Source organism: Durotheca rogersii (genome assembly GCF_024521655.1).
Source record: "Durotheca rogersii strain YMJ 92031201 chromosome Unknown GGS23scaffold_30, whole genome shotgun sequence".
In the NCBI taxonomy this organism is placed as follows: Eukaryota; Fungi; Ascomycota; class Sordariomycetes; order Xylariales; family Xylariaceae; genus Durotheca; species Durotheca rogersii.
Window position 1 is genome coordinate 243,413 of NW_026251261.1, and position 26,606 is coordinate 270,018.

The 26,606-nt window shown below is 52.9% G+C and overlaps 5 protein-coding genes and 1 non-coding gene across 6 annotated transcripts; 3 read left to right on the forward strand and 3 right to left on the reverse strand.

The window, feature by feature from the left end:
* Positions 1-1,176: 1,176 nt before the first annotated feature.
* GGS23DRAFT_607380 (Zn-dependent exopeptidase) lies at positions 1,177-3,616 on the forward strand (the record flags this gene model as incomplete). The annotated part of the gene is made up of 2 exons (XM_051520043.1): positions 1,177-1,500; positions 1,562-3,616. The coding sequence occupies 2 exons, from the start codon at positions 1,177-1,179 to the stop codon at positions 3,614-3,616; spliced, it is 2,379 nt and encodes a 792-aa protein (XP_051368383.1).
* Positions 3,617-6,083: 2,467 nt separating this feature from the next.
* GGS23DRAFT_310041 (GPR1/FUN34/yaaH family-domain-containing protein) lies at positions 6,084-7,344 on the reverse strand. Its single transcript, XM_051512786.1, has 3 exons — positions 6,880-7,344; positions 6,300-6,689; positions 6,084-6,219 (listed from the first exon to the last, which is right to left on the reverse strand). Exons 1-3 carry the CDS (start codon positions 7,245-7,247, stop codon positions 6,129-6,131), a joined length of 849 nt encoding a protein of 282 aa, XP_051368384.1. The 5' UTR covers positions 7,248-7,344; the 3' UTR covers positions 6,084-6,128.
* A 5,125-nt stretch (positions 7,345-12,469) lies between these two features.
* Positions 12,470-13,883, reverse strand: GGS23DRAFT_584665 (Translin). The gene is made up of 3 exons (XM_051517335.1): positions 13,499-13,883; positions 13,395-13,412; positions 12,470-13,219 (listed from the first exon to the last, which is right to left on the reverse strand). The coding sequence occupies exons 1-3, from the start codon at positions 13,726-13,728 to the stop codon at positions 12,583-12,585; spliced, it is 885 nt and encodes a 294-aa protein (XP_051368385.1). The 5' UTR covers positions 13,729-13,883; the 3' UTR covers positions 12,470-12,582.
* A 462-nt stretch (positions 13,884-14,345) lies between these two features.
* Positions 14,346-16,156, forward strand: GGS23DRAFT_310254 (glycosyltransferase family 50 protein). Its single transcript, XM_051512787.1, has 2 exons — positions 14,346-15,484; positions 15,603-16,156. The coding sequence occupies exons 1-2, from the start codon at positions 14,435-14,437 to the stop codon at positions 15,894-15,896; spliced, it is 1,344 nt and encodes a 447-aa protein (XP_051368386.1). The 5' UTR covers positions 14,346-14,434; the 3' UTR covers positions 15,897-16,156.
* A 672-nt stretch (positions 16,157-16,828) lies between these two features.
* GGS23DRAFT_600198 (uncharacterized protein) lies at positions 16,829-18,732 on the reverse strand (the record flags this gene model as incomplete). Its single annotated transcript, XM_051519030.1, has 2 exons — positions 16,829-17,079; positions 17,166-18,732. 2 exons carry the CDS (start codon positions 18,730-18,732, stop codon positions 16,829-16,831), a joined length of 1,818 nt encoding a protein of 605 aa, XP_051368387.1.
* A 230-nt stretch (positions 18,733-18,962) lies between these two features.
* Positions 18,963-19,048, forward strand: GGS23DRAFT_t81. The gene has a single exon. It is a non-coding gene; the product is annotated as a tRNA-His (tRNA).
* The last annotated feature ends 7,558 nt before the right edge of the window (positions 19,049-26,606 follow it).

The window sequence follows — 26,606 nt, forward strand, 5'->3', positions numbered from 1 at the left end:
GCGGTTAACACCCACCAACTACCCGCCCGTTGCCAACGCGGCTCTGGTATTTCGACTCGGAACAGCATCGGGTGCCTCTCGGCGCGGGAAGTTGGGAGGTCTTTCGGCGGGCCATCGGGCGGGTTGCTGACCTTGGGCGGGTGTCTAAGACGGGTAGGCATCGAACAGACTAGCCATCCAACAACAACAACAACAACAGCACGTAGTAGTAACGATCCGGAGGCAGAGGGGGATGGGATGCACAGTCCTTTGGCCGAGATGGGGAAGGTCACGCTGCCCCCCTCCCCCAGTCTTCTCCATTCCACAGGACGGTCTGCGTAAGCGCTTCAATAGGATTCCGAGCAGGTCAGGCGGGGGGCGACCGCATGTCCGCAGAGACGTTAGACAGGGACAGAGGCAGATACATAACCGCATATGCAATGCGCTGCCTCGCGTGCGGGCGGCGCAGGAGGAGGCATTGCCAATCTGTATCTGCGCGGCGGGCGGCGGGCGACGGCGGACTTTTTTGGGGGGGGGGTCTTCGGGAAGGGAGAGAACACGGAGGACCCGGATGGGAGCAGGTGTATGTAATCGTAGGCGTTTATCGATTCAGACAGGTATCTCTCTTGTAGGTCAGGTACATGGTACCTCTTACGGTAGGTAGATGAGGTCAGGTAGGTGTCTAGGTACCTAGGTACCTTGCCTCAGGTACCTACACCAAACCGATCTGTAGGTAGACGACGGGGCAGTACAGGTAGGAGGTACCTACCTAATATATGAGTACCTACCTCTAGGTACCCGAGGTAGGTACCTACCTACCTACCTAGGTAGGTAGGTATCTATGGCACTAACCCTAGAAGGTAGCTGTACTCATAGGTATCTCCTAGCCCTGCGAGATTGCCCCGTAAGAATGCCTGTAGGTACCTTTTGTATCTCCCTCCCCCGTTCCCGTACCGGCGACACAACAGGACGGGCCTCATCCAGAGCAGAGCCGAATGGCGACAGCCCCCCAGCCCCCCGCCCATTACGACCATCCGCCCAGGCGGCAATGCGGTGCCCTTCTCCCTTCCCGCCTCCGAGACCACTCTGAGCCATGCCCTCAACAACCCAACTCCCCATCCCTCGATTCCCGACGGCGCCAGCGCCATCATGAGATCGACCGACCGTCAACCGCTTGGCCTTGGCCGTGACGACAAGATGGCGAATGAATCCACCCCGTTGCTCTCCACCGTTGCCGTCGCCCCCGTACGTCGCCGCTATCCCCATCAAACCCTCCGCCGATTCTGCACCATCGCCCTGGGCTCCTCCCTCGTCGCGCTCCTCGTCACCGTCGTCGTCACCGTCGTGCTCGAACCGCCCTACGGCACGCCGCCCTACAGCTGGCCCGGCCACGACAAGCCGCACTTCACCTTCGAACAGCTTCGGGACCTTCTCCTCGACACCCCCAGCGCCGCCAAGGCTGCCGAGTGGAGCTGGTATTACACCTCGGGTCCCCATCTGGCCGGCAAGAACTTGTCTCAGGTAAGGGCGTCACGATTGAGACTGGCCCGAGCCCACCCTTCCTAACATTCCGGTGCTGCAGGCCGAATGGACGCGGGACCGCTGGGCGGAATGGGGCGTCCAGTCCGAGATCATAGCCTACGACACCTATCTCAACTACCCCGTCGACCACCGCCTCGCCCTCCTAGAGAAGGCCCGGCCGGGTTCTGTCGGCGCCGAGGCCTGGAACGTGGTCTTCGAGGCTTCGCTCAAGGAGGACGTGCTCGAGCAGGACCCGACCACCCAGCTCGAGGATAGCATCCCGACCTTCCACGGCTACTCCGCGAGCGGCAACGTCACCGGCTCCTTCGTCTACGTCAACTACGGTACGTACCGGGATTTCGAGGACCTCCTTGCCGCCAATGTCACCCTCGAGGGGAAGATTGCTGTTGCTAAGTACGGCGGCATCTTCCGAGGCTTGAAGGTCAAACGCGCACAGGAACTGGGCATGATCGGCTGCGTCACCTTCACCGACCCGGGCGACGACGGCACGGTCACGGAAGCGAACGGATACGGCACGTACCCCGACGGACCGGCCCGGAACCCTAGCAGCGTCCAGCGGGGGAGCGTGCAATTCCTCAGCGTCGCGCCAGGCGACCCAACCACTCCCGGCTATCCGTCGAAGCCGGGCGCGCCGCGAGCGCCCGTCGATGGCTCGATCCCGAGCATCCCCTCTCTGCCCATCTCCTACCTAGACGCCTTGCCAATCCTGAAGGCCCTGAACGGGCATGGGCCTCAAGCCAAGGATTTGGGCGAGTACTGGACCCGAAACAACGGCCTCGGATACAAAGGCGTAGAGTACAACATTGGCCCTTCGCCCGACGACGTCGTGCTCAACCTCTACAACGAGCAAGAATACACCATCACCCCTATGTGGGATGTGATCGGTGTCATCAACGGCACCATCTCCAACGAGGTCATAGTGGTGGGCAATCACCGCGATGCGTGGATCTCTGGCGGAGCGGGCGATCCCAACAGCGGATCGGCCGCGCTCAACGAGGTGGTCCGCAGCTTCGGCCAGGCTCTGGACCAGGGCTGGAGACCCCTGAGGACTATCGTATTCGCCAGCTGGGACGGCGAGGAATATGGCTTGGTCGGGAGCACCGAGTGGGTAGAAGAGAACCTCAAGTGGCTCTCGGCCACCACTGTGGCCTATGTCAACATCGACGTCGGTGTCCGCGGCCCGACTTTTACCGCCTCCGCCGCTCCCTTGCTGCACAAGGTCCTGTACGAGGTGACGTCGTTGGTCCCGTCACCGAACCGTACCGTCGAAGGACAGACCGTGCGGGATCTCTGGAACGGTCATATCGGTATTATGGGCAGCGGCAGCGACTTTACGGCATTCCAAGATTTCGCTGGCATCCCTAGTCTCGACATAGGTTTCGGCGGGCAAGCCGACGATTCCCCCATCTACCAGTACCACAGCAATTACGACAGCTTCCACTGGATGTCCGAGTTCGGCGACCCGGGCTTCGCCTATCACAAGACGATAGCGCAGATTCTCGGCCTCATCACCGCGAAGCTAGCTGAGACGCCAGTCATCTTCCTGAACGCAACCAACTACGCCGATGCGCTCCGACAGTACTTCGACCAGCTTGTCCCGAAGCACGAACGCTCTCGGTCAGAAACCTTAAGCGGAGAGCGTGACGCCTTTGAGCTCAGGGCCCGTCCGGTCAACACCAAGATCCAAGGCGACCCGGAGGCCTTCGCGGACTATTCGAAACGCATATACCAATCTTTCGACAGGCTGAGGTCAGCCGCGGTGAAACTAGACGCCAAGGCCGAATCGTTAGCCAAGAGAGCGAACCATCCCATCCCTTGGTGGGATTTGATCAGCAGGCTGAAACTCATTCACGAGATCCGACTCACCAACAACAAGTACAAGACGATCGAGCGTGCTTTCCTGTATGAACCTGGCCTGGACGGCCGGACCTGGTTCAAGCACGTCGTGTTCGCCCCGGGAATCTGGACCGGCTACTCCGGAGCTGTGTTCCCCGGGCTAGCGGAGAGCATCGACAACGGGGATTACCTGAATGCTATCAAGTGGGCCGAGATCATTGACGGCCGCGTTACGGCAGCCGCCGAGACCATCGAGTGATGCTGCGTCTGTTGCCTCGCCGGCCACGCCTAACTTGGAATGCCGACGATGTAGGTGTAACCATATATCCAAGCCAAGATGAGTTTTATATTGAGCCCCGAGGAATCATAGAACAGTCTTTGGGTGCCGGCGGCCGGGAGCTTCCCTGAGTACGTCAGGTGCTGACTCCTCGCAACTTTGGCCGAACTACCTAATTAATGTCTGTATGTATGTACGTACTCGGTATCTGTTCGTCTCCAGATTGAAGAAAAGAAGAATGATGTGCCTTGGTTCTCGAATCCCCCAGTATTGAGTCTCGTTCGATACGTTTAGGACATACAACACACTTCGCACCTTTGCCCCAAGTCACGTCCACCCCCTCTCCTCCGTACAGGGCTGGCGGATAGTATTCTTGTTCTACATTGCACTTCCAAGCCACCCGCCGAAAGTTTGTTTTCCCCGACGAAATCGCCCGATGAGTAGCGTGATCACAACCGACGTTGGCGATACCCGACCGCGCATGTGTAAGCGTGTCTGTGTATGTGTATGTGTGTAGACGTGAGCCGGGAGGCGCGAATATCCCGTTGCCAAGCCGGGCGTCGCGGCCAAGGCCCCCGACGTCTGCTACCGCCCACGTCCTTCGGGCCAGCAATTACAGCGTTGATCTCCACCCCCTCCCTCATGCGAGGGGCTTCTGGGCGGCGCTCGCTCCCGATGGTGCACGTTTCTAGCCCGCGACATGGCTCACAACGCCTTTGGCAGGGCGGTGGGCGAGAGGTGAAGGTGTCAAGTACGGAAAATACATTCATGTCGACGAACGGTGCCCGTGTTGCGGTACACCTACGAGCGGCGCGGCACCGTCGATTACGTCGGGTATGCATGGCAATATTACCCTCCACGCCCTCTTCCCTCCCTATATCGCGGGGGCCCGACGCGGTCAGTATGCACGAGACAGCCGACCCCCCCCCCCCCTTCAGCGTGGTATTTTTCTTTTCGCCCGAGAGGTTCGTCCTGCTAGTAGGGAGGGCAGGAGGATGAGGAGAAACAGAAGACGAGAGCGCAGAACGCTGCTGCGGTCTCGAGGCTCCGAGAAGAGTCGGTGTCCGCGGACTTCCCGACCAATCCGGCAGTCTTCTCGCGAACGCTGTATGAATAAGCAACTTCGTCGCCGCAGCACCGAGGCTGCCTAGTGGCGAGGCGGTGGATTTCTTGTGAGTACGGTCCCCGCCGCCCGCCCTGACGGAGTTCGTATCTCCTAATGCCTACGGGGGCACACACACGCATCGCTACGATTACGATTTAGGAGGTGTAATCTAGTAGGTCGAGTAGTGAGATGATCTACGAAAGCAGGCGGTATGCGCAAGAGAGAGAGAGAGAGAGAGAGAGAGAGAGAGAGGACGCGACGACTGTGTCGCCAGGCGCGGTGCCTCGTTTTGCTTCAAAACCAACCCGGTATTATCGTGCCCGAGCGCGAGACTAATACATCCTCATACATACATAGGTAGCCAAGCAAGCAAGTAGGCAACTGTCGACTGGCGTCTTTGCCCCGCGCCGCCCTCGGAAGAACTTGCTCGGTGCCTACCTAGCGCGCGCTGCCGGGGTGCGGGATGCGAAACCCCGTCCTAGTAATTTCGGATGGGACGACGGACACGAGTCAACCTGACCATTCTGCGCCCTTTTTTTTTCTGACTCGGAAGTTGGTAGCGGGAAAGGCCTAGTTTGCCCAGATCCTCGACGGCGCGGTGTCGAATCCCCCCCCCCTCCCCTCCTTGCAGGAGAGACCGCTTATTGCGGCGCGTGCCCAGCCCTAGCTAGCCGGGGGCGACTCGTCCGAGCGCGCGCACGCGACGAACCCTTCTAGAAGTGCAAGGGAGCCCTTCCTCCGAGAGCCACAGCGCTAAGTTGGCGCCGGTCCTGTCACCGCTCTGGCCAAGACGGCATAGGGACTACTAGCTCTGTGTACGAAATCGCTTGGGTGCCAACCCCAACTAAGTAGAGTACGGAAGTCGACCGCCAGAACATGCTTCGGAGGGTCGGCCACGAAGACAGAGAGAGGGGGGCAGGTATCGGGGGTGACAATATAGTGTGGACGGGAGACATCGTAGAACCACATCCACGGTATGCTTCAGCGTCATCGTAAAGGCGACGCCGTCGTCAGTATTGCCATTGCTAGGTAGGTAGGTTATTAAGATAGGTAGAGTTTGTCAAGATCGCCAGCCACAGGGCGACTGGGTAAGAATATTATGGCATTCCTCTCGTTTCGGCTGCCCCTAGACGCATCCGGTTCACCTCATCCTCATCCCATGTACATTTCCCGAACATCTCCGTGTTCCCTATTAAGTGTCGACAGGTATCATGATAATCCAATCCTCCCCGTCCCCTCCCTTTCCAAGATACTAGGGACCTTTGCCGAACACGTTCCCCCCCGCCCCTTTTTTTTGTAAACGACGGAAATGGGCCTCCCACCGTGCTCGCGATTTAAGAACGGCGTGTAACCAGCGGCCACGCCCTACCAAGCCCTTCGACGGCCAGTTTAGGCGAGCTCACGCTCAGTCTTGGCGCGAGCCTCACGACCTTTCTCAGACCAGGGGAAGTGGAAGACGGGGACGACGAAGAAGGAGTTGCTAGATCGAGGTTAGCCGTAATTCGACGGGGCGCGGGAAGAGGCGCGAGTGGAAGCCTCGTCTCGTAGTCGGCTACGTACCTAGAATCGGCAATACCGGCGAAGGCGTTGTACCATGCTAGGAAGGCGGCTATGAGACCAAAGACGCCGCCGGCCTGCTGGAGTCGCCGGCCCCTCTCGAAGTTGGAGCTGGACTTGGCAAAGTCGGCGCAGGCCAGCATGAGGAAGGCGAGGTCGAGGGTCAGGAACAGGAGGAAGAACATGACGGTCGAGCGCAGCGTGCACAGGAGCAGTATGGTGGTGAAGAGGAACCAGCCTAGCAGGAAGAAGGCTACGACCGAGTACTCGTCGGAATCGCTGTACGCGCCGAGCGCGTTGAAGCCGGGCGTCTGCAGGATGGCCCAGGCGATCCAGAAGCCTCCGTACGAGGACAGAGCAGTGGCACCGAATGTGTTTCCTACGGCCATCTCCCTGTCGGTAGCGATTACGTGTCAGCAAGGGCAATAGGAGCCAGTCACCGAGAAAAACCAGACCGTGGCGGCGGGCGACACGAGGAAGTCCGCTTGTCTCCCCCGAGTCATCCGCCTAGTCACTCGGAGGCGTTCCTCTCTCGTTTTTGTGCCCGCCTGCTGCTCGAACGAGTTGATGCCGTTGCACTTACCACATGCCGGCCAGGAGCTGGACGAGACCACCGTAGCCGTAGGCGAGAGACAGTGCGACGCTAGGGACGCTGATGCCGCGGGCGCCGCAGTTGATGAGGGACAGCACGAAGGTGGTCAGGGCGAAGGCGGACAGGCCGAGGGGGGCCGGGTTGGCGAACTTGCGGTGCTCGATGGGCTTGTACAAACCAGGCTGGAACTCACCGCCGAAGGCAGGGAGCCGGGCGTCGGTGCCGGCGTGGGCGTTGAGGAGCGGGTTGCCGCCATAGTCGTAGTGATGGGGGGGGGAGGCGCCGTTGACGTTGGCGCCAGGGTTGCCGGCGTTGATCTCCTTGTCGGCTAGGGACGTCTGGTTGGGTTCGGAAGCCATGGTGGTAAGGTATATATGAGAAGAGACGTTGGACGTTGGCGGTTCTTGCTTTTCTAGTGTCGTTCTCTATCTATCCTGTCTCTCGATGGCGCAAATTGGCGACGGACCGGACCGAGCAGCTTCTGCAATGCGGCTGGCAGCGGGAGTGCGAAGGTTTGACGATTCCAGAGTTGGGGGTGGGAATCCCTGACGTCTTAAGAAGGGAGCAGAACAAGACTCTCTCGGACGAAGCACTCGGAGGGACTGGAAGGGAAGGGGGGGGGGAGGAACCCTGGCTTTATATATACGTATACGGCGAGCGGACCGGGGGAACATGGCAGCAAGGTGATGGGGTAAAATTCTGGGGGTGATGGGGTAGGGAGAGGCGCGAGGGGGGGAGAGGACGAGGAGGAAGATGGAGAGACCCCGGGAGACCCGCCTGGGGGAGAATGGAGAGAGACGGGGGGGGGAGGGGAAAGAGACCGGGGGGAAGGGAGAGAGAGACCCGGGGGGACGGGGGAAGAGAGGCAGAAGGGAGAGAGAGAGAGATAGAGGGGAGAGGGAGAGGAGGGAGGAGAGAGATTCTGGGGTTTCGCCATCGGGTCCCCTACCTTTGGGTCGATACCTTGGTACCTGAGTACGTTAAGGTCAGGTACCTGGGCTGGGAACCCCGCTACTTGAATCTCGACGGTTAGGCTAGCTTAGGGGGTAGGAGGTACCTGCGGTGGCCCGCAACATGCTTCGTAGCTACCCTCGATCTCTTAGCTAACCTACGTAGGTACCCAGGTAGGTACCTAAGGTAGTAGGTACCTAGGTACCTAGGTATGCATTCACAACCCATCTATACCTTGGGTGCGTGAATACGTGTATATGTAGCCAACATGCCTTATATTGTATGTGTTGCCCACCTAGGTGAGGTACCTAAGTCAGGCATCTAACCTAGGTAACTGGTATAACTACCTAACCGACGATGGGCGACGTATGAGTATGAGTAGGTTAGTAGGTACCTAGGTGCCTACGTGCCTACCTATGAGCAAAAGGTTCATACGTAGTAATCTTGTCCCTTCCCACGGGCTTGGCTGGCTCGGTGGTTTCCTAGAAGGTGCCCTCGCCGATTGGTCTCCGCTCTCCGGGGTAAAAGCTACCCCAGCCAGCTTGCAGCTTCCCAATTCCTCTGCGGCCAATTGGAGGGTGCGTACTCGTACGGGTACGGGGATACCTGGCGATGTTGGGAGGTCCCTTGGGAGGTAGCTACGGTGGGGAAGCATGTACGCAGGCAAATTAAGAGGCAGGCACCTGACTTGCTAGATTGATTGATTGATTGATCGATTGCACAAGTAGGTACCCACGTACCTTGCTTACACCCTCCTCTTCCTCCTCTCCCTCTCCCTCTCCCTCTCCCTCTCCCTCTCTCGCTCCGTACGTAAAATCCAATATATGCACCTGATAGATATATCTAATCATTATTATTATCATTCATCATCTCTTGTCTTCATCTATCTCGACAGGCGGCAATCTTATTTTATTCATAAAAAAAAAGCCACGGACCAGGAAGAGGTCGCCGACTCGTGCCTCTTCTTCTCATTGTTCTTCTCCTCCCCCCCTCCCCTGTTGCTCTTCGCCTTCTCCTCTTCCCTCGAATTGGCATGGCACCAGAGAGAGCAGACAGAGAAGAGAGAGATCCACACCCTCCTCGACCTCCTCCTCCTCCTCCTAGCTAGCCAACCAGCCTTTGTCGAAGCCAGATTATCACGAACGCCATGTACGTACCCGACGCCGCGTCGAAATCATGCGGACCGCTTAGAGCTGACCTACCTGTTATTTCCGTTTCGCCGAAAGAACCAACCAGGCCCGCCCATCCCGGGGGACTCATTGGATTCCTTTGAATCAGTGCACTCGACGCTAGCAGGGCTTTCGCAAGGGCACAGGATTCGGCACTCTAAACGTAGTGGCGATAGTAACCCACGGCTAAGAGGCTTGGCCGTCCCACGGCCCAAGCCAACTTCGCGTCCGTTTCGTTCTTAGCATGGTGAAGCGTGTCCACGCCTGAGTAGGTCGGGGGCTATATGAGTTAAAAAAAAAAAAAACCAACAAAGGCAAGAGAGGAACCGGCGGGCTCGGACGAATGGTTTGCCTAGCAACACCAAACCTGGCCCTGGTCTGTTGCTTACATACGTCTCCTTTCCCATCCTTTCCCATCCCTGGCTAGCAGGTACCGACCGTACAGGCATGTACAGGATCTATAATGGTAACTTGCTAGCAGATGCGGAGGTATTATATGACACGCTCAGCAGCACGTAGACACACACACACACACACACATACACACGCGTGCCCTGACGCAGCATGGGACAGCTGGCGCCAGCCTGGATAGCGACGGAGTTGCTTAGCCATGCACCCGTCTAGCTTAGCTGCCTTCGCGTGCCGCGCCGGAGGAAAGGGACGAAGGTCCCCAGCTCGTGGTGATATTTTAGCCTAGACCCTTGGTTTCTGTGAGGTAATGCGTTAGCAGGAGACGAAGACGGAGATGAGTTGGCGGAGATGAAGAGAAGAAGCACACGTTCAGGTCTCTTCTCCTTTCCGACCTGCCAACGCCGCATAATCAGGTAATAATACTCATACCTCAAGTACACATAAATAGATGCATGTACGATAAATGCACGTATAATGGTGCCAAGTTCGGTACCTCCGATAATGTGCTCTTTTTTTTTTTTTCTTTCCCGTGGGGATTCTGTCGCCGACGAAATCAGCCCATCCCCCCCGCTCCCCGCCTTCCGCCTCCCAACTTGCTTACTCGTGCAGACCAGCCATAACGTACCTACGTGTACTAATATAGGGATATACCTAACGCATAGGCACTATGCACGCGATATGCACGCGGTATGCACACCCATCACCCTTCCACGATTGGCTACCGGGGCCTCGCCTCGGATAGGTATAACCTATAGCATATGCAGGTATACCATACATATGCATGTATAACATACGCAAGTATAGCATACGCATACATACACGTATATTATCGAGTTACCTACGCGTAGATGGCAAATTGGCTGTGGCACCGGATATACGGGTTCGTCATGCACGCTACCGATTTCTCACCGGTATATTGGCTTCCGCCCAGGCGGAAACCGACGATGGGTCGCTGTTTAGCGGTCAGCTCTGCCATTGCTGCCGCCGCCGCCGCCGCCAACGTTGTCGCGAGGCGGCGGGAGCTCACCGTTTGTTCCTCTCCCACCCTGACGAGAATACTACGCCTACGCCTACGTACATCCTTCTCCTCGTCTTGCCTCTACCTTGGGTGCCTACACGTCAGAACCGCGGGCGCGTACGTGTATGAGTATATGCTGCATACGTGCATATGCCGCATACGTAGGCGTGTGATCCCGGAGTAATGGTTGTCTCGGGTGGGAGAGAAAGAAAAGAATCGTCACACCACCCCAGTCAGTCACAAAGCCGTGGGCCGGGCGTGGGCGTGGGCGTGGGCGTGGAGCCCGGATCGTCAGAGCCGTCGGGCGCTATCCAGAACACGTGAAGAGACGACTTTGTCCACCTGCTACTCATTAGCTAGGCCTGTGACGGCGGACAGGGTCCAGTAGCCCGCGACACCCTCTCTCTGCTTCTTCCCTCGTCCCCCACAGCAGCGGGGAAACGGCGGGGTGCCGGGGGGCGGACACGGGGGAACGGGGACGGGGAACGGGGAAAGGGGCAAAAGGAACATTGCGAAAGCGGTTGGTTCCCCTCATTCCTCGTCTTCTTGGTCCTCCCCGTCCTCCCAGCCCTCCCACCTCCCCATCCAGCGCCGTGATAGGCACGCCGTACGGCCTCCAAGCCCTGTCCAAGACATCCCCCAACATTCCACTTTCTCGTTGGCGGCTTGGCCCTGGCCGCTCTCGTCTTACCCCATATCCTACCCCACAGCCGCGGCGCTGAGGAAAAACCACGTCATGACGGTGCGTCGTCGTTTACTCATACTCTCATACTCTTGTGATTTACGCCAGCCTGCCGAGGTGTCCGCATCGAGCCCGCTACCACCCATCCCCATCCCAGTCCTACCTTGTCTACGTAGCAGCTAAGACATTCCCAAGACAGCCAGGCTTCGTCGTCTACAGACAAAAGCTAGCGCGCTCTCTTCCCTCCCTTCTCTCGTTCGAGATCTCGACCTCGGAGGGATTCGATCCCCCCTACCCCCCCCCCTAACCTATACGTAGGTATATGCGACAGCACCTCGCCTAACGCGCTGTCGGGGTATTGCGAGGTGACATCTGTCCGTCTGCGTAAGCTCCGCCTGAGACGCTGGGCGTTAGGCTTTGTGTTTGTTGTTGGGTAGACGGGTGGGCTAGGCTCGAAATCCTAACGCGTGGCCGGACCAGGGCTGCCGGTTCGCGTGGCGCGACAGCATCGACAGGTCGGTCCCCTTTTCATTTTCGGGTGGCATCGTACAGATATCACCTCGTTTGAGCCTCAAGCCACCGAAGCTGCGGAAGAGGGGAGGGACATGACGGCGCGCGCACATGCAGCGTAACGCCGACACCGACGGCGGGTACGAGATCAGAACCCAAAATAGGGGGACGGCGAAACCTCCGCGTCGGGTCGCCCCCAGCCAACCAACCCATGCCGCTCTCCTCCTACCACCCTCTCGGTAGCTACGCGCGAGCGAGCGCCGACGGCCGCACGGGTGCGTGTGGAGGGTATGGGGACACGGGTGTGTAAGAGGAGGCGTACGTTTGTACGGGTTGTATGGGTGTTAGGCATATCTATACCCGTACCTATACCTACATACTCATATATATATACCTGCGTGCGATACGCAGGCGGGTAAGTATCCGTGTGGTCGAGGCGTGCGAGCGCCTCCGGGAGCATCTCGGCCTAGACGTGGACGTGTGTGTCTGCGTGTGACCTGCCTACAGACGCACCGAGCTGATCCCTCCCGAGGTGTCTGGTAGGCAAGGCACACAACGGCAACACAGGATGAGCGTATGCAGTGCTACTATCAGTGCGCTGCTCACGCCCCTAGACACAGCAGATGGGCCAGGTAACACGATGCAGGCCCGTCGTGCCGCCTCATACATGTGGGATGACGAGACTAAGTGGCAGCCTGGTAGGTAACCGTCCGCCCCTCGGCTTCGCAACGGGTCCCCGTTGATGAGAGCACATGGCAGCAGGGTTGGCTGCAACCCTGAGAATTGATCCGGCTGAATGCCTGTCGTGAATCTCAAGAGGCCCTTGTATCAGGCTGCTTGTTCTTGGGCTAAAGGTTTATTGTAGGTAACTATGTAGAGAGGATCCCTACATGATAGGTAGGCAGCTCGACAGAGGCGAGCCTTATGATCTCACGCACCACAGGCTGTGGCTCTTAATCCATAGCGGCATCTTCTTGGTCTTCTCCTCCTCCTCGGCCGCCGCCGCCGCCGCGGCGACCAGGGTCTTCGATATCCGGCACCCAGCCTTTCGGCCGCTCGCCGCCTCGAATTTTCATGCTATATCCCAGCCTCTCGACCTTGCGCACCTGCTCGGTCATGATATCTAACTTCTTGGAGTAGACTGCCGACTTCCCTCCTACCTGCGGAGAGATCTGCAGCATGGAGTCCACGTCCTGGATGTCTTTTAGGATTGTCCGGCCGTAGCCTGCCTCCTCGCCGTGCGGACGCGACCCCGGCATGCTCCCCGTCAGCGCGGTGACGGCAGTCGCGAAACGCATCATCTCGCCGGTGAGGTCGAACACGCCGAACACGTAGTCCGGCGGTGTCAGGACGATGTCGGCCGGCAGGGCCGCCTGTGCCTGGGCGGGCGTGACCAGCTTCTGATGCTGCAGGTAGTGCGAAAAGGAGACGGCCTCGACGAACTCCTCCAGGCAGATGAGCGGGTACCGGTAGCGGTTCATGCCTGCTACGTCTGCCTCGATGGTAGCCAGGAGCCCGGCTATCTCCTTGATGCGATCCTCGACGTCGGCTCGGGTCTGCGCCGGGAGCGGCTGGTTCAGATTGCGGACGCTACGAACGGCCACGTAAGCCTGGGTAGGGGTGCGCTGCGCGCTGCGTAGTTGGTCGTGCTAAGACAAGGAGAGAGAGAGAGAGAGAGAGAGAGAGAGAGAGAGAGAGAGAGAGAGAGAAGAAAAAAAAAGAAAGCAAGCGGTCTGGGCAGGTGTGTATATATATATATATATACCGTTGAAGCGAGAAGATGCTATCGCCATGTTAGCGGTTGGCGGTGGGCGGATGAGGCCTAGGGCCCATCCTCTCACATTTTCTTGCTGAGGGCGGTCCTCTCACATTTTCTTGCTGAGGGCGGTCACGTCTCTCGAGACCTTGCCGATTTTCATGCGGCGGTCGTGGTGCTCGTCGAGCTCGCTGCGGAAATGCTCGAACATAGGGGTGTAGGCGTTGCGAGGCGCTTCCTTGGGAGGCCGGCTGTCTGCCGTCTTCTCCTGGCCCCGGTGGTCCCTCTTGACCCCGCTGGCCATGGTGCGCTTCCCGCCCTGCGGTATGATTATCTCGGACATACGACACCAGAGGGCTACAAGCCGCGTATACCTATACCTACACGTGTGCCAGTGTGCGTTCTTCCAGCGACGGCGACGTTTGCATACCACGGCGGGCTGTGATATGTACGGCAGGGTGAGGTGCTCTGGGGGCGTGTAGGAACGTGAGGTAGGTGGAAGATAATGCAGATGGCGTTAGGTACCTGGGTACTCTATAAAATCCTAGCCGTCAACAGCTGTCACACACCTCCAGCCGGACAGACACGGGGAGCTTTCAGGTACCTGGGTACACACTCACCTCTGCCCTACTTGGAAGTACCTAGGTAAATTCATTCCTTGCTCTGGATACCCTCCTTCATACACCCATTCTCATCACCTCGTGAACGCCCTATACTACGGCCTACACACTGGCATTCCTCCATCGTGCTTACAAACAGCCGTCCATTGCAATATGCAAGCAGGTATAGCAATACCCGCCTGACCTCACAGCTGCTGTAGAGCTCCTCCACCGGCATGTCCCGGGCCCTTTCTTCCTCGACTGGGAGCATCGAGCCCAGAATGCCGGCCTGCCTACACAGATACGGACCCTCTTCCTCCTCCTCCTCCTCCTCGCAGTCACACCTCTCTCGCACCAGGTCTGCCGTTGTGGGCTACCGGTGCGACGCTCCTGGCATCCTAGACCTGGCGCCGTAGAACCCCCAGCTGCTGCGGCGAGGTATCTATCCATATGGCTTCGCAGCTCGCCGCGCTCGTCTCGAGGCCCCTCCCCCTATTCGCCGCCGCCGCCGTCCTGCGCGCTGCCCTTCTCGTCTACGGGCTGTGGCAGGACGCCCACTCGCCCCTCAAGTACACCGACATCGACTACCTCGTCTTCACCGACGCCGCGCGCTTCGCCTTCGCGCCGTCCGCCGGCCTCGACCCGGGGCCCCCTTCGCCCTACGCCCGGGAGACCTACCGCTATACCCCGCTGCTGGCCTGGCTCCTGTACCCGACCGCCCACCCGGGCCCCGTCTGGTTCTCCTCCGGCAAGGTCCTCTTCGCCGCCGCCGACCTGCTGGCCGGTTACCTTGTCTTGCTTCTGCTCCGGGCGGGGCGCATGCCTACCGACCGCGCCTGTCGGTACGCGAGCATCTGGTTGCTGAACCCCATGGTGGCCACCATCAGCACGAGGGGCAGCTCCGAGGGCCTGCTGGGCGTACTGGTCATGGCCCTTGTGTGGGCCGTGGTCCAGAGGAGGACCGCGCTCGCCGGCGTGCTGCTGGGGCTGGGCGTCCACTTCAAGATCTACCCTTTCATCTACGCGCCGGCGATCGTGTGGTGGATGGATGCTGAACGGATGGACGCCGGAGCCGACGCGAATCGGGGTGCGAGAGGGGCCCAGGGCGAGGGGGGGCGGGCTGTGGGCCCTTTGGGCAAGATGCTGGCGTTCGTCACGCCGGCGCGCGTTACGCTGGCGGTGGTCAGTCTGGCCACCTTCCTCGGCTTGAATCTCGTCATGTACGGCCTCTACGGCGAGCCCTTCGTAGCTCATACGTTCCTGCACCACGTCACTCGTATCGACCACCGCCACAACTTCAGCCCCTACAACATCCTCCTCTACCTCGCCTCAGCGCGGCCGAGTCCCGCTCCGCTGAGAGTCGAGTCGGTGGCCTTCCTACCGCAGCTGTTGCTATCTACAATCCTCATCCCCCTGGTCGGGGCGAAGAAGGATCTGCCGACCACAATGCTGGCCCAGACCTTCGCCTTCGTGACTTTCAACAAGGTCTGCACAAGCCAGGTACGCAATATCCCCCCCCCCCCCCCCCCTTTTCCTCTTCACGGTAGCGTCCAGTTTCGCTTCCCCAGTTCCGTCCATCGTGGAGCCCTCGCCCGCGCCAGGTCCTAACGGCAAGCAGTACTTCCTCTGGTACATGGTTCTCTTACCGCTGTACTTGCCCAACTCGTCGCTCCTGCGCAGGCCAACCGTCGGCCTGTCAGCCCTCGTGCTCTGGGTCGCGACCCAGGCCCTGTGGCTGCAGCAAGCCTACGGCCTGGAGTTCCTCGGCCTGAGCACCTTCGCCCCAGGCCTGTGGGCGGCCTCGCTAGCGTTCTTCCTCGCCAACTGCTGGATCCTCGGCATCATCATCGGCGACATACGGGGGTGCCCGCCCGGCCACGACGCCGAGAAGAGACGATACGAATCTAGTTAAGATACGAATCTAGTTAAGGCTGCCGTGTCGTTGCGGAATGCGACGTTACCCGCAAATATCGCTCGCTCACACCGAACGTGACGTGGTAGACGATTACTGCTATTACCACGTCAAATCACCCCGCTGCGCTTCGTCAAATTTGCCGAAAACCGGCACTACGTACGCTTCGGAGGGTTTTGGTACCTCTTCCTCCGTAGTGTTTTTACTGTAATACAGTAAAGCTACGAGTAATAGGCTCTTCTTTAAAGGCCAAGGGAAGCCGTAATTGGATAAAGTCTCATGAGCTTATAATTGCCCTCCGGATAGAATCAACAGAGTTGGGAGAGTTGTTGATTCCGCGGGATATCTACCAAGTGCATGGGAGAAATGTATAACGGGGTGGACGATACGGTTGATGGAAGAATGAGTCTGCCTACCTCTCCGTTGAGACGGCAAGGGGAAAAATAGAGAAGGAAAATTAGGCAGTACATCGCCGGAGGAGCGAGACCCACGCTCGTAGTCACAGGACGTTAGAAAGCGATGTTTTTGAGACCGTACGCTCTTAAACTCCTCCTGGTTGAGGAAGACGGCGTCCCCAGCTACCTTTTTATCCCTTCTTGTGAATCCCCGCCCACCGCATTATATTACACCCTTCCTACTATGGTTGGTAGGTACGCAGCACTGCGCCAGTCTCCGGGGGGCTCTGAACGCCTGTCGAGAGAGAGAAAAAATCATCGCAATGGGTATTGTTCGCCTCCCGAGAGTCCGTCCTGTTCTTGCCCTCCCTCCAAAAACGTCAACTTGCAAAAAGTTAGAAATAAAAAAAAATTGGCCTCTCTTTTCTTCATCCCATGCCGCCGCTATTCGGGCCCAAGATAACGGATGCTGTCCTGTCCCTGTCCGGTTCACGCCACCCCTCGTCGGAATGTGCCTCCTATCGTGACACATCAAGCTCACACAATCGTAATGGCTCCGGAGAGCATGGCATAGTTGGCCAGCTTGAGCGAGAGCACCCGCGACTTCGGAAAGTCGGGACTGATGATTAGCCGCCCGTCCTTGTTATAGCAAACCTCGCCGAAACTCTCCACCATCTCCTCGAAGCGGATATCGGGTCGTACGTGGTTAATCTCTGCCACGATCTCGTCGCTCCAGACGCCAGAACACCAACCGTCCTTGATCATGAAATAGGGGTTCAGGGGAGGGACTGGAGAGTCTTGACGCGACACGTGCGGGCCACCGTTAGCACGGACACTCTAAGATCTGGGGGGTCAACACGGGAAAAATGCCTACCGAGATCGACATATCGGATCCGCAGCAACTCGACGGACTTGAGACGTTCCAAGGCTCGGATGCCGCCCAGCACCAGCTGCTCGAAGGCGGCGATGAAATGCATGTCGGTGATGCCTGAACCGGACTCGTTCCACTGGGCATTCTGGCGGCAACAGTTCTTAACGGTGAGATCGATGGTCTTGAGCCGAGTGGTGCGGGGGTTCGAGGATTTGGCGAGGATGTTAAAGAACCCGTGACAGACGCGGCCGGTATAGGAGATGTGTTCTAGGTTGCTCGCCGCCTTGGCCATCTTCTCGCACCAATGGATCTGGTCGCAGACCTTGAGATAGTAGGGGGGGCACGTCATCTCCCTTCGATAATCGCACTCGAGGCACAGGTTCAGCCTCGTGATCTTCGGATCGAGACACTCGAGCGTGCTCGCCATGCTAAGGTAGCTCTTGGACTTGGGCTTCGCATACGTGCCGTGCCATTCTTCGAGATTCGGCAAGGCACGCGATATGACTTCCCAATCCTTCGCTTGCCGAATAATGTTCCACTGGCCCTTGATTATCAGGGCCCGGATCGACGAGATCTCGGGTAGGTCTCGGGCGACCCACGTAGGCTTGGACAAGTTGAACTTGACGTGCGGCGCCTTCTTCCTCTCTCCGCCCTCCAGCGTCATGACTTGCGCTTCAGGGAATTGCATGCTCACGAGGTAGAATACCTCCTCGAGTGTCGAGTTGTCGGTCGGGAGCGCGTAGGTGGCGCTGGCGATCCCCTCGGGAGACACGGTCGGTAACGAGAGGGATGTGTCGCCGGGAGCGGTCGTGCGGAACTTGGGCTGGAAGACGGGGAACCAGATCTCGATATGCTTCACGTACGTCCGGAGGTGAGGGCGTTGCACGAAGAAGGCCATGACGTCGTTCACGCAGTGCACAGTAGCTTTCAACTTGATATGTCGATACAACCGCTGCTGGATCAGGTCCCTCCAGAGGGGGCAGACCAGGGCGAGGTTGGACAGCTCTTTCCTCCTCGAGTGCCGGAGGGCGGTGCTCCAGCTTCGGGCATTGGCGCTCGGTATGTTAAGGGAGCTCGGAGAGGTGGTGGAGACGCGGTACCCGAAAATGTGATCGAGAATGCACTCGTGGATCTCGGCGGGCAGTCGGGCCAGCGTCAGGATGGGGTTCTGCTCGACCACCATAGGCATGGAAACGGGGCTCCAGTAATCGGCGCCGAGGCATTTGGGCTGACAGGTCAAGCAGCGGATGTCAGTTTGACCCTGCTGCGCATTGGGAAACGGGGTGCTGGTAGGGCGCGTCGGCGGCACGAAATCGGTGGGTTTGGGCTGTTCCAGAGGTGGGCTCGCGGGGCCAGGCGTGACGGGCGTCGACGCGGTGGTCATGATGGCCGCCAACTCGACGGTTGCCGTGCCTTCGTCCTCGTCCTCGTCCCGGTCGATCGAAATCCTCCTTTGTACACATGCTTCCCGGGGGACGTGGTGGCTCTGAGTATGGGGCTCAAACGGGTCGCCCGAAGCGATATCCTCGCTGTGGAAGTTCATAGACTCCCTGATGCCCACCGTCATCATCTTGACCGCGAGATCGAATTCAGCCAGACACGGAAATGCCTGTGCTCATGAGAGGTAGGTTGTTTCCAGGGGGAAGAGGAGGGCGAGATGTACCGACGAGAAGCCGGTCGTGGGGTTGAGGAAATTGCGCTGTCGGCTTTAGCTGTGGTGAGTTTGGGCAATTTAGGACAGGAACATAGGATCGGATAAGCAGAAACGATGACACGAGACACTTAGTGAGAAATCATTAAGGTGGTATAGTATAGTGGATAGTACAACACGTTGTGGTCTCACTACTTATACCGTGTAGACCTGGGTTCGATTCCCAGTACCGCCATCACTAGGATGTATTTTTTATTTTTAAATAGTCTATGTGTGATTTTAACGCTATAGAAAGGGACTTATATTAGCTAAAACAGCTTGGAAATTTGCATCATAGCCGCAAACAGGGACTATAGAGGTCGAGAGAACGATGCAGAACAGGGTAATTTTACGTAGCCAAGGAGCGTAGCCTACCGCGTATCTAACAGAGCCAACAAACAGGCCACTATTCTTACCTACCTAGTTCACCCAGGTTGACGGTATCTTTCCTTATTAGCGCTATCGCCAATGACTCGCTCGTTCCGCGTTCGATTAACGGCTACCTTGTAAATAGATAATAAATAAAACAACCTAAGAACTAAACGCATATATACGTAGTCTTAATTATATTTTTATCTAACCCCGCTTAAAATAACAGACGATACGATAGGTTAAACGGTATCAATTAGAGTATACTAGAGCTCGGTTATAGAATAGAAGACCTTAAACAATAAGTAGGTTTAAAGGTACTTTTTTAAGGAAATAAAAGATATTATATTTATTATGCTTTTTTATTTATTATACGCCTTAGTATGTAGGTATTTAATAGTAACTCGTTCTTTTTCGAGTTTAGTATAAGTATATTAATAAAGGAATTACGAGTACTTTAAAGCGCTTATATAGATAAGATAAATAGTAATATCTATTTAAAAAAGCATATAGGAGAATTACTAAATATAGTAACGCATATTAAATTAATGCTAATAAGGAAAGATACCGTTAACTTAAGTAAATTAAGTAGGTAAGAATAATAACTTATTTATTAATTCTATTAGAATATGTTACATAGATATGCGTCACTAGTAGCAACTACCCAGCTTACCTAAGCTGGTTGAGCACTTCTATATTGTAGTGGTGCGGTGGATCTAGGCCACGTAGCCTTTTCGATGTGTATTTATATGGGTCGCGCACTCATATTTTCATCAGCCAGACTTAGACCTGTAGACATCACAGCCTACAGCTATTCACTCGTTTCTTGCCATGCCTTTCTAGCCATCCCCCCCCATTACCCTTTCCAGTCTCCTTTCCCAGCTGCCGTTTTCAGCTGGCCGATCAACCGATTACAGCTGTTTACAGCTGTAATCTTGGTTGATCGGCACTGGGCCAGTTGTTGGCAGTTGGGCAGTCCTTGTTTCGTGCCTCCATCACAGCGTGCCCACGCTGCTCCTGTTCAATATGTACCTATAGATTGCTCTACACTCTTTAGTAGATTTCTTTCTTTCTAGTCAGTTAATATACACCTTCTTACCCGTATTCCATTGCTCTTTATACACGCAACCTAGTACGCTATACGTTGCTCTCACCAGCTACGTCACAGAATATTATTAAATAAGGATACGATACGTAATACCTTTACCCTGTATTACCTATATATTTATTGCCACTTTATTTATCCTATAAAACTAAAAGAGCTAAAAAAAAAAACTACTATGCTATACCTACCTCTACTTACTTAATATATAACTAAGCTTTAAATTATATCCTATCCCCCTTTAAATTCTATAAGAAAAAAAAAAGAGAAGCATTTAACGAAGTAGCTTATATATAATATATATATATAGTCTACTACTAACGAATAGAGTATGGTTATAATAGTTTTTAGTTATTAATTAGTTTAACTTTTTATAATCGACGCATAGCTTTAATCCTTTATTCTTTTTAAGTACGAAAAGGATAAAGACTTTTATAAGGCTTTTCGATTCTCGTATACGTTTAAGTTTTAGTTTTTCTTATATATATTTCCGTAGTGTATCGAATTCGTTTTAAGTTAAAGGATATATAAGACTATATGGAGGTACGAAGTCCTCCGGCGTTTCGATATGTCACGGTTTTAAGAGCTGTTCGCTGGGTAAAAGCCGTATGTTAATGAACTAAAGCTAGACGAGGAGGAAAAGGAGAAAAAGGTGCGCCGTATGGGCCGTACCTACGATAGCTGGCCTTATCCTCCGTGGGTACTGAGGGCCTGATTACGTGTTATGCCTTGGTACTAGCTAGGGCCTTACTATAGGCATAGCCTATTATATAAGGTCCCCTCCCGGAAAAAAAAAAAAAAAAGAGTACGCCCTGCCGCCCTTTTCTTCGGCGTTTAGCCTTAATAACCTAACCCGTTTTCTCCGCGCCTTAGGATACGTACCGTATCCTTAGGTGCTGCCTCCGTCCCCTGGGGTGCGCTATTCGCTCCCCGGGTTACTAACTCCGCCGCCTAAGATGTTAGTATATTCCTAGGCCTTCTTTCGTTCGTACGTTTCCCGGGGTATTAATGCTCCCCGGGTATGGCCTCCTTTCTTTCCTCCCCGGCGGTTATACTATACCCCGGGGTCTCCTCTTCCGCCGTTTCCTTCCCGGGGCCTTTCGTTTCCCGGGGTACTACGCCGGGCGCCTCTAGCCCCCCGGCGCTCTTTCCCCGGGTCCTACTCTTCCTCGGGATCTCCTCCTTTTCCGTTTCCGTTTCCCGGGTTACGTTATTCGCTTCCCGGGTTACTATCTTCGTTCCCCAGGGTACTACTATTCCCCGGGGGCTGCTAGTTCCGATCCTTCTATTAAACCGTAGAGCTCTAAAGCCTCGCGTACGAAGTCGCTATTATAAGGCGCCTACTAGGTTTAGCCTAGCTCCCGTAGCTATAGGATCGTCGGTCCGTCTACCGCCGTTTAAAGACCCTCGTTTATCTTCCGTTAGAGGACGTACTAGAGTACGCCGTCCGATTTATTTAGAAACCATCGTCTATCTTCCGCTAGCGGAGCTAAGGGCTCCGCCTAAGAGCGTATTAAGGCGCGCTTTCTCGTTTACTATCGTTTAAAGGCCAGGGGCCTATCCGTATTACTAGCGGAGCCGCGAGGCTCCGCCGGAGGGCGTACTAAGGTACGCCGTCCCTACTCGTTTTAAAACCATCGTTTATCTTCCGCTAGAAGACGTATTAGGATACGCCGTCCGATTCGTTTAAAGACCATCGTTTATCGTATACCGCTAGCGGAGCTAAGGGCTCCGCCTAAGGACGCGCGGGGGCGCGCCCTCCCGTTTACTACTAGCGCCGCTAGCGCCCTTATCGATGCTAAGAAACCGGTGGTCTTTCCGTAAACCGCTAGTACCTCTAGTACCTTTGTCGAAGTATTATTATCCTAGCCGAAACCTTATCGTATTTCTTGCTATTCTAACGCCGTTCCTTCCTTATGTTACGCCTCGGGCGTTCTTAACTCGCGACGAGCGCTATGCTTTAGCGCTTTATTATCTTTCTCCGGAAAAAAAAATTTTCCGCCGTTTTTTAGCCGTATTTTTCGTAGTTCTTATCTTAAAATTACCGTCTGAATCTGCGTTTTCTCGGGGTCTATCGGTCGTTTTCTTCGGGTTATCTTATGTCGGTCCTCGTCCGTAGGTACTGCCGGCGCGTATATCCAAAGGCTAATACCGCCTTTCCGACTACTAACTTTACCGTACGGCATCGCCTTTCCTACTGCTAATCCCGCGTGCTAAGATATGCTAGTCTCGTCGGTCTTCTTCGTAGGTATTACCGGCGCGTATATCTAAAACTAATACCGCCTTTCCGACTACTAACTTTACTAGCTACCGCTTCCTTTAGTACTATATCGCCGTTCCTATTGCTAATTCCGCTCGCTAAGATACTACTTCCGTAAAACGATAAAAGAAGGTTAGTCTAGCTTTTTATTACGGTTTTAAGAGTTATTCGCTAGGTAAAAGCCGTATATTAATGAATTAAAGCTAGACGAGGAGGAAAAGGAGAAAAAGGTACGCCGTATAGGCCGTACCTACGACAGCTAGCCTTATCCTCCGTAGGTACTGAGGGCCTAATTACGTGCTATGCCCTGGCACTAGCCAGGGCCCTACTATAGGCATAGCCTATTATACGATAGCGTAGTCGGTTTATTTATAAGGGAGTAATACGGTTACTTTTTCATTATCGAATATATCGATAAAGTTTTATAGCTCCCCCGGTAAGTCTTCGATACGCTTTAGTAACGATATCTCTATATTAAATAGTAGGATAAGTTCTAGTAATTAGACTACCGCAAAAACTCTCGCTTTGTTTTTTCATATATATTTTATAAATTAAGAACGTTTTATAAATTCGTACATTAGTTTTATAATTTTAAATTACTACCAACTCGCTTTCATATCGAATAGTATACGTTCGGTCTTTAGTATCATTATAAAGAATAATATAGAACTTTTCTTTAGTTTAAAGTCTCGGTCGATTGCTATGTAAACGCGTTTTATTATCTTTGTCGTACCTTTACTATCGACAAGTCGTAATAATATAATATATACCTTATAGTTTAGGTACCGTAGGTCGCTGATAATACGTAATACCGGCGCTATAAGTTTAGTTCGTTAAAGCTTCGTTTATTTAACGAATTCGACGTTGATATTATTTATTTCAACGTTTGAATCGAAATCAACGTATATTCCGATAATCGTTAGTATTTTTATTATAACATTAACGTAAAACTATATTATAATCCTTATTAATAGGTATAGCTTTATAGGTTAAGGTATACCTAAGGAGCTTAGGCTTTTCCTTTTCCTTTAGCGAGGCTTCCGTTATAAATCAACTTTTTCTTAAAACATCGACTAGTTTAGTACGCCTCATTATCGTAAATATAATACCTTAAAGTATTTCCGTCTTAATTTATTAGGTTCTTTTTAAGCGGGGTTATAATATCGTCGTATCGTTAACGTTCTCTTAACGTAGCGATATCATTACTTTTATTAATCTTTCACAGGACCGTATCCTTCGTATTATTTTTCTTTTTTTAAATTAGGCATTAGATAAATTAAACCGCTTATTAAGTATCTTATTTAATCTTTATTTAATCGACGATAATTACATAGTTCGTCGGCTTTTCGTTACTGAAATTCTTTAGATGTAACTTAAAACATACTGAACAGGAGCAGCGTGGGCACGCTGACGGAGGCACGAAAACGGCTATCCAACTGCCAACAACTGGCCCAGTGCCGATCAACTAAGATCACAGCTGTAAACAGCTGATCAGTTGATCGGCTAGCTGAAAACGGCAGCTAGGAAAGGGGAGACTAGAAAAGGGCAATAAGGATAGCGAGAAAAGGCATGGCAAGAAATGAGTGAATGGCTGTGATAGCTACAGGTCTAAGTCTAACTAATGAAAATATAAGTACGCAACCCATATAAATAGATATCGAAAAGGCTACGTGGCCTAGATCCACCGCACCACTATAATACGTAAAGCTTAACGTAAAACGTTAAGGCCTTTCAACTTTTTAATCTAGGTTCACTTTAATTTTTAATCGAATTTAAATAGTGAACAGAAGCAGCGTGAGCACGCTGTGATGGAGGCACGAAAACTGCCCAACTGCTAATAACTAGCCCAGTGCCGATCAACCTAGATTACAGCTGTAAATAGCTGTAATCGGTTGATCGGCTAGCTGAAACGGCAGCTAGAAAAAGACTAGAAAGGGAAGGCAACAAAGATGGCGAGAAAAGGCATGTCAAGAAACGAGTAGATACTATAACTTGTAATAGCTATAGGTCTAAAGTCTGACTAATGAAAATATGAGTACGAGACCTATATAAATACGTATCCAAAAGGCTACTGAGGAGGAGCAGAGCGTACGCGATGCTGGAGGCCCGGATAGGTTCACTCGAAAGTGTACTCTATCGAAGACTATAGCTCGTACGATGATCTAAGACGGATAAAACTAATATTACTATATTAATCGAGAAATAAGGAATCTAATGTAGTTATTATATTTTAGCTATGTCCCTCGGTCGTAGAGATGTTATAGTCGCTAGCCTAAAGGTACATAAGGTAAGGAGAGAAAAGGAGTAAAACATAGAAGTTACTTATTCGGCTATAGCGGTACGACGAAGTAACTTAAGCGCCTAGAATTAAGATAAATACATTAATCGGAGAATAACGAATCTAATAATAAAACTGAATCTTTAATTAAGGTAAAAATAATAAAGATAGTAATCTAGTTAGGTAGTAAACTCGATGATAAGTATGGCATGGCCCGTACTTACGGGAGCTATGGTTACTCTATATAGGTATAAGGCCTATCGTAACGTATTACGTAATGCATTAAGAGGGTATGTCTTACCGTACCACTATACTACGTAGCCTAGATCTACCGCACTACTATAATAGATATCAAAATCTCGCAAGGATTAGTTAGAATATTATCGAGCAGTTTTTATTTAGTCTATTAATTTATATTTACGGTTAGTAGCGTTTTTGAAAAAAGATAAGGCTTATATTTTAAACTATTTAAGGTCTTCGAGCGCTACATTTCGTTATACTTATATTGATATCTCGTTAATATAGCGTCTTTATAATATCCTCGCCTTTAGTTCTATATCATAAATAGCGTATAAGATCCGTTTCTAGATCGATTTAAACTTCTTAAGGGCGTTAAGGTATATAAAGTTGAGATCTCTTAGCTATTTTTCGAATTTTCTAAAGCTAAAGTCTCTTTGGAAGATAAAGGTTCCTTTTATTTTAAAGTCAGGGCCCTAGCTCTCGTTTAACGAATTAATATCGCTCCGATAGCATTTACCTTTACCCGGGCGCTTATTAAAGTCGCTATCTATAGACCTTGCTTTTTAGTTTCTTAAAGCGTTATTAGACTTCCTTAAAGGCTTTAAGTTATCGAATTCTTTCTTTAATTTTTTAAAGTATCTTTTATAGGGTATTTAGTTCGGTAGGGGAGCTATTACTCGCTTTACTTTCTTAGGTATTACTTTCCTATTAGCGAAATCGTTCATTTTAGGAACTATTGCGAATTACATGCTATTCGTTTCCTACGAGCTCGTTACTGCTTTTTTCTATAATACGGGCTATCCTTATTGTTACATAGAGAGCCACTTATACATGGCTCCCTACTCCTTCTCGAGTTACTCGCTTACCTAATATAGCTCCTAGCTCGCTTATATAATATAGCTCATAGCTCCTTATCGTCTATATATAAGTAGCTCGTATCTCCTTTGTTAATCTCCTTCCTTCTTAGATGGTTAGTTAATTTACCTTCTTCTTTCTACCTTCCGTTGCTCTTAAGAAGTAACCTTAATACCTACGTAGCTTTCCTAATCTACGTATTAGTTATAAGCCCGGCAGCCCTTCTAAGGAGCTAAATTAATTAAGGTTTTATTATATAAGCTTCCGAGTAATCTTATTATTTATCTTTATTTCTCTAATCTTTCGATTAATCGTTTTCTCTTAAATATCTCTTTCGTCTTCCTCTCGAGTAATATATCTATTATAATAACGGATACTAACGGAGACTTCTCTATTAAGAAGCTACCTATTAATATTAACCTACGTAACTTCGACGAATATTTACGATAGTTTATTACTTTTTAGAACTACGCCAAGTAATTCGATATTTAAAAGGATATTAATCCTAATATAAACGATTATAAGCTAAGCTCGGCGATACTTCCATCGCTCGAAGAATTTATTACTTAAGAAAAGAAGCGAGCGAGAAAGTAGTACCTTTAAGCTCTTTACGAATAGGTCGAGAAAGATCCTAAGACTCGTAAGGAGGA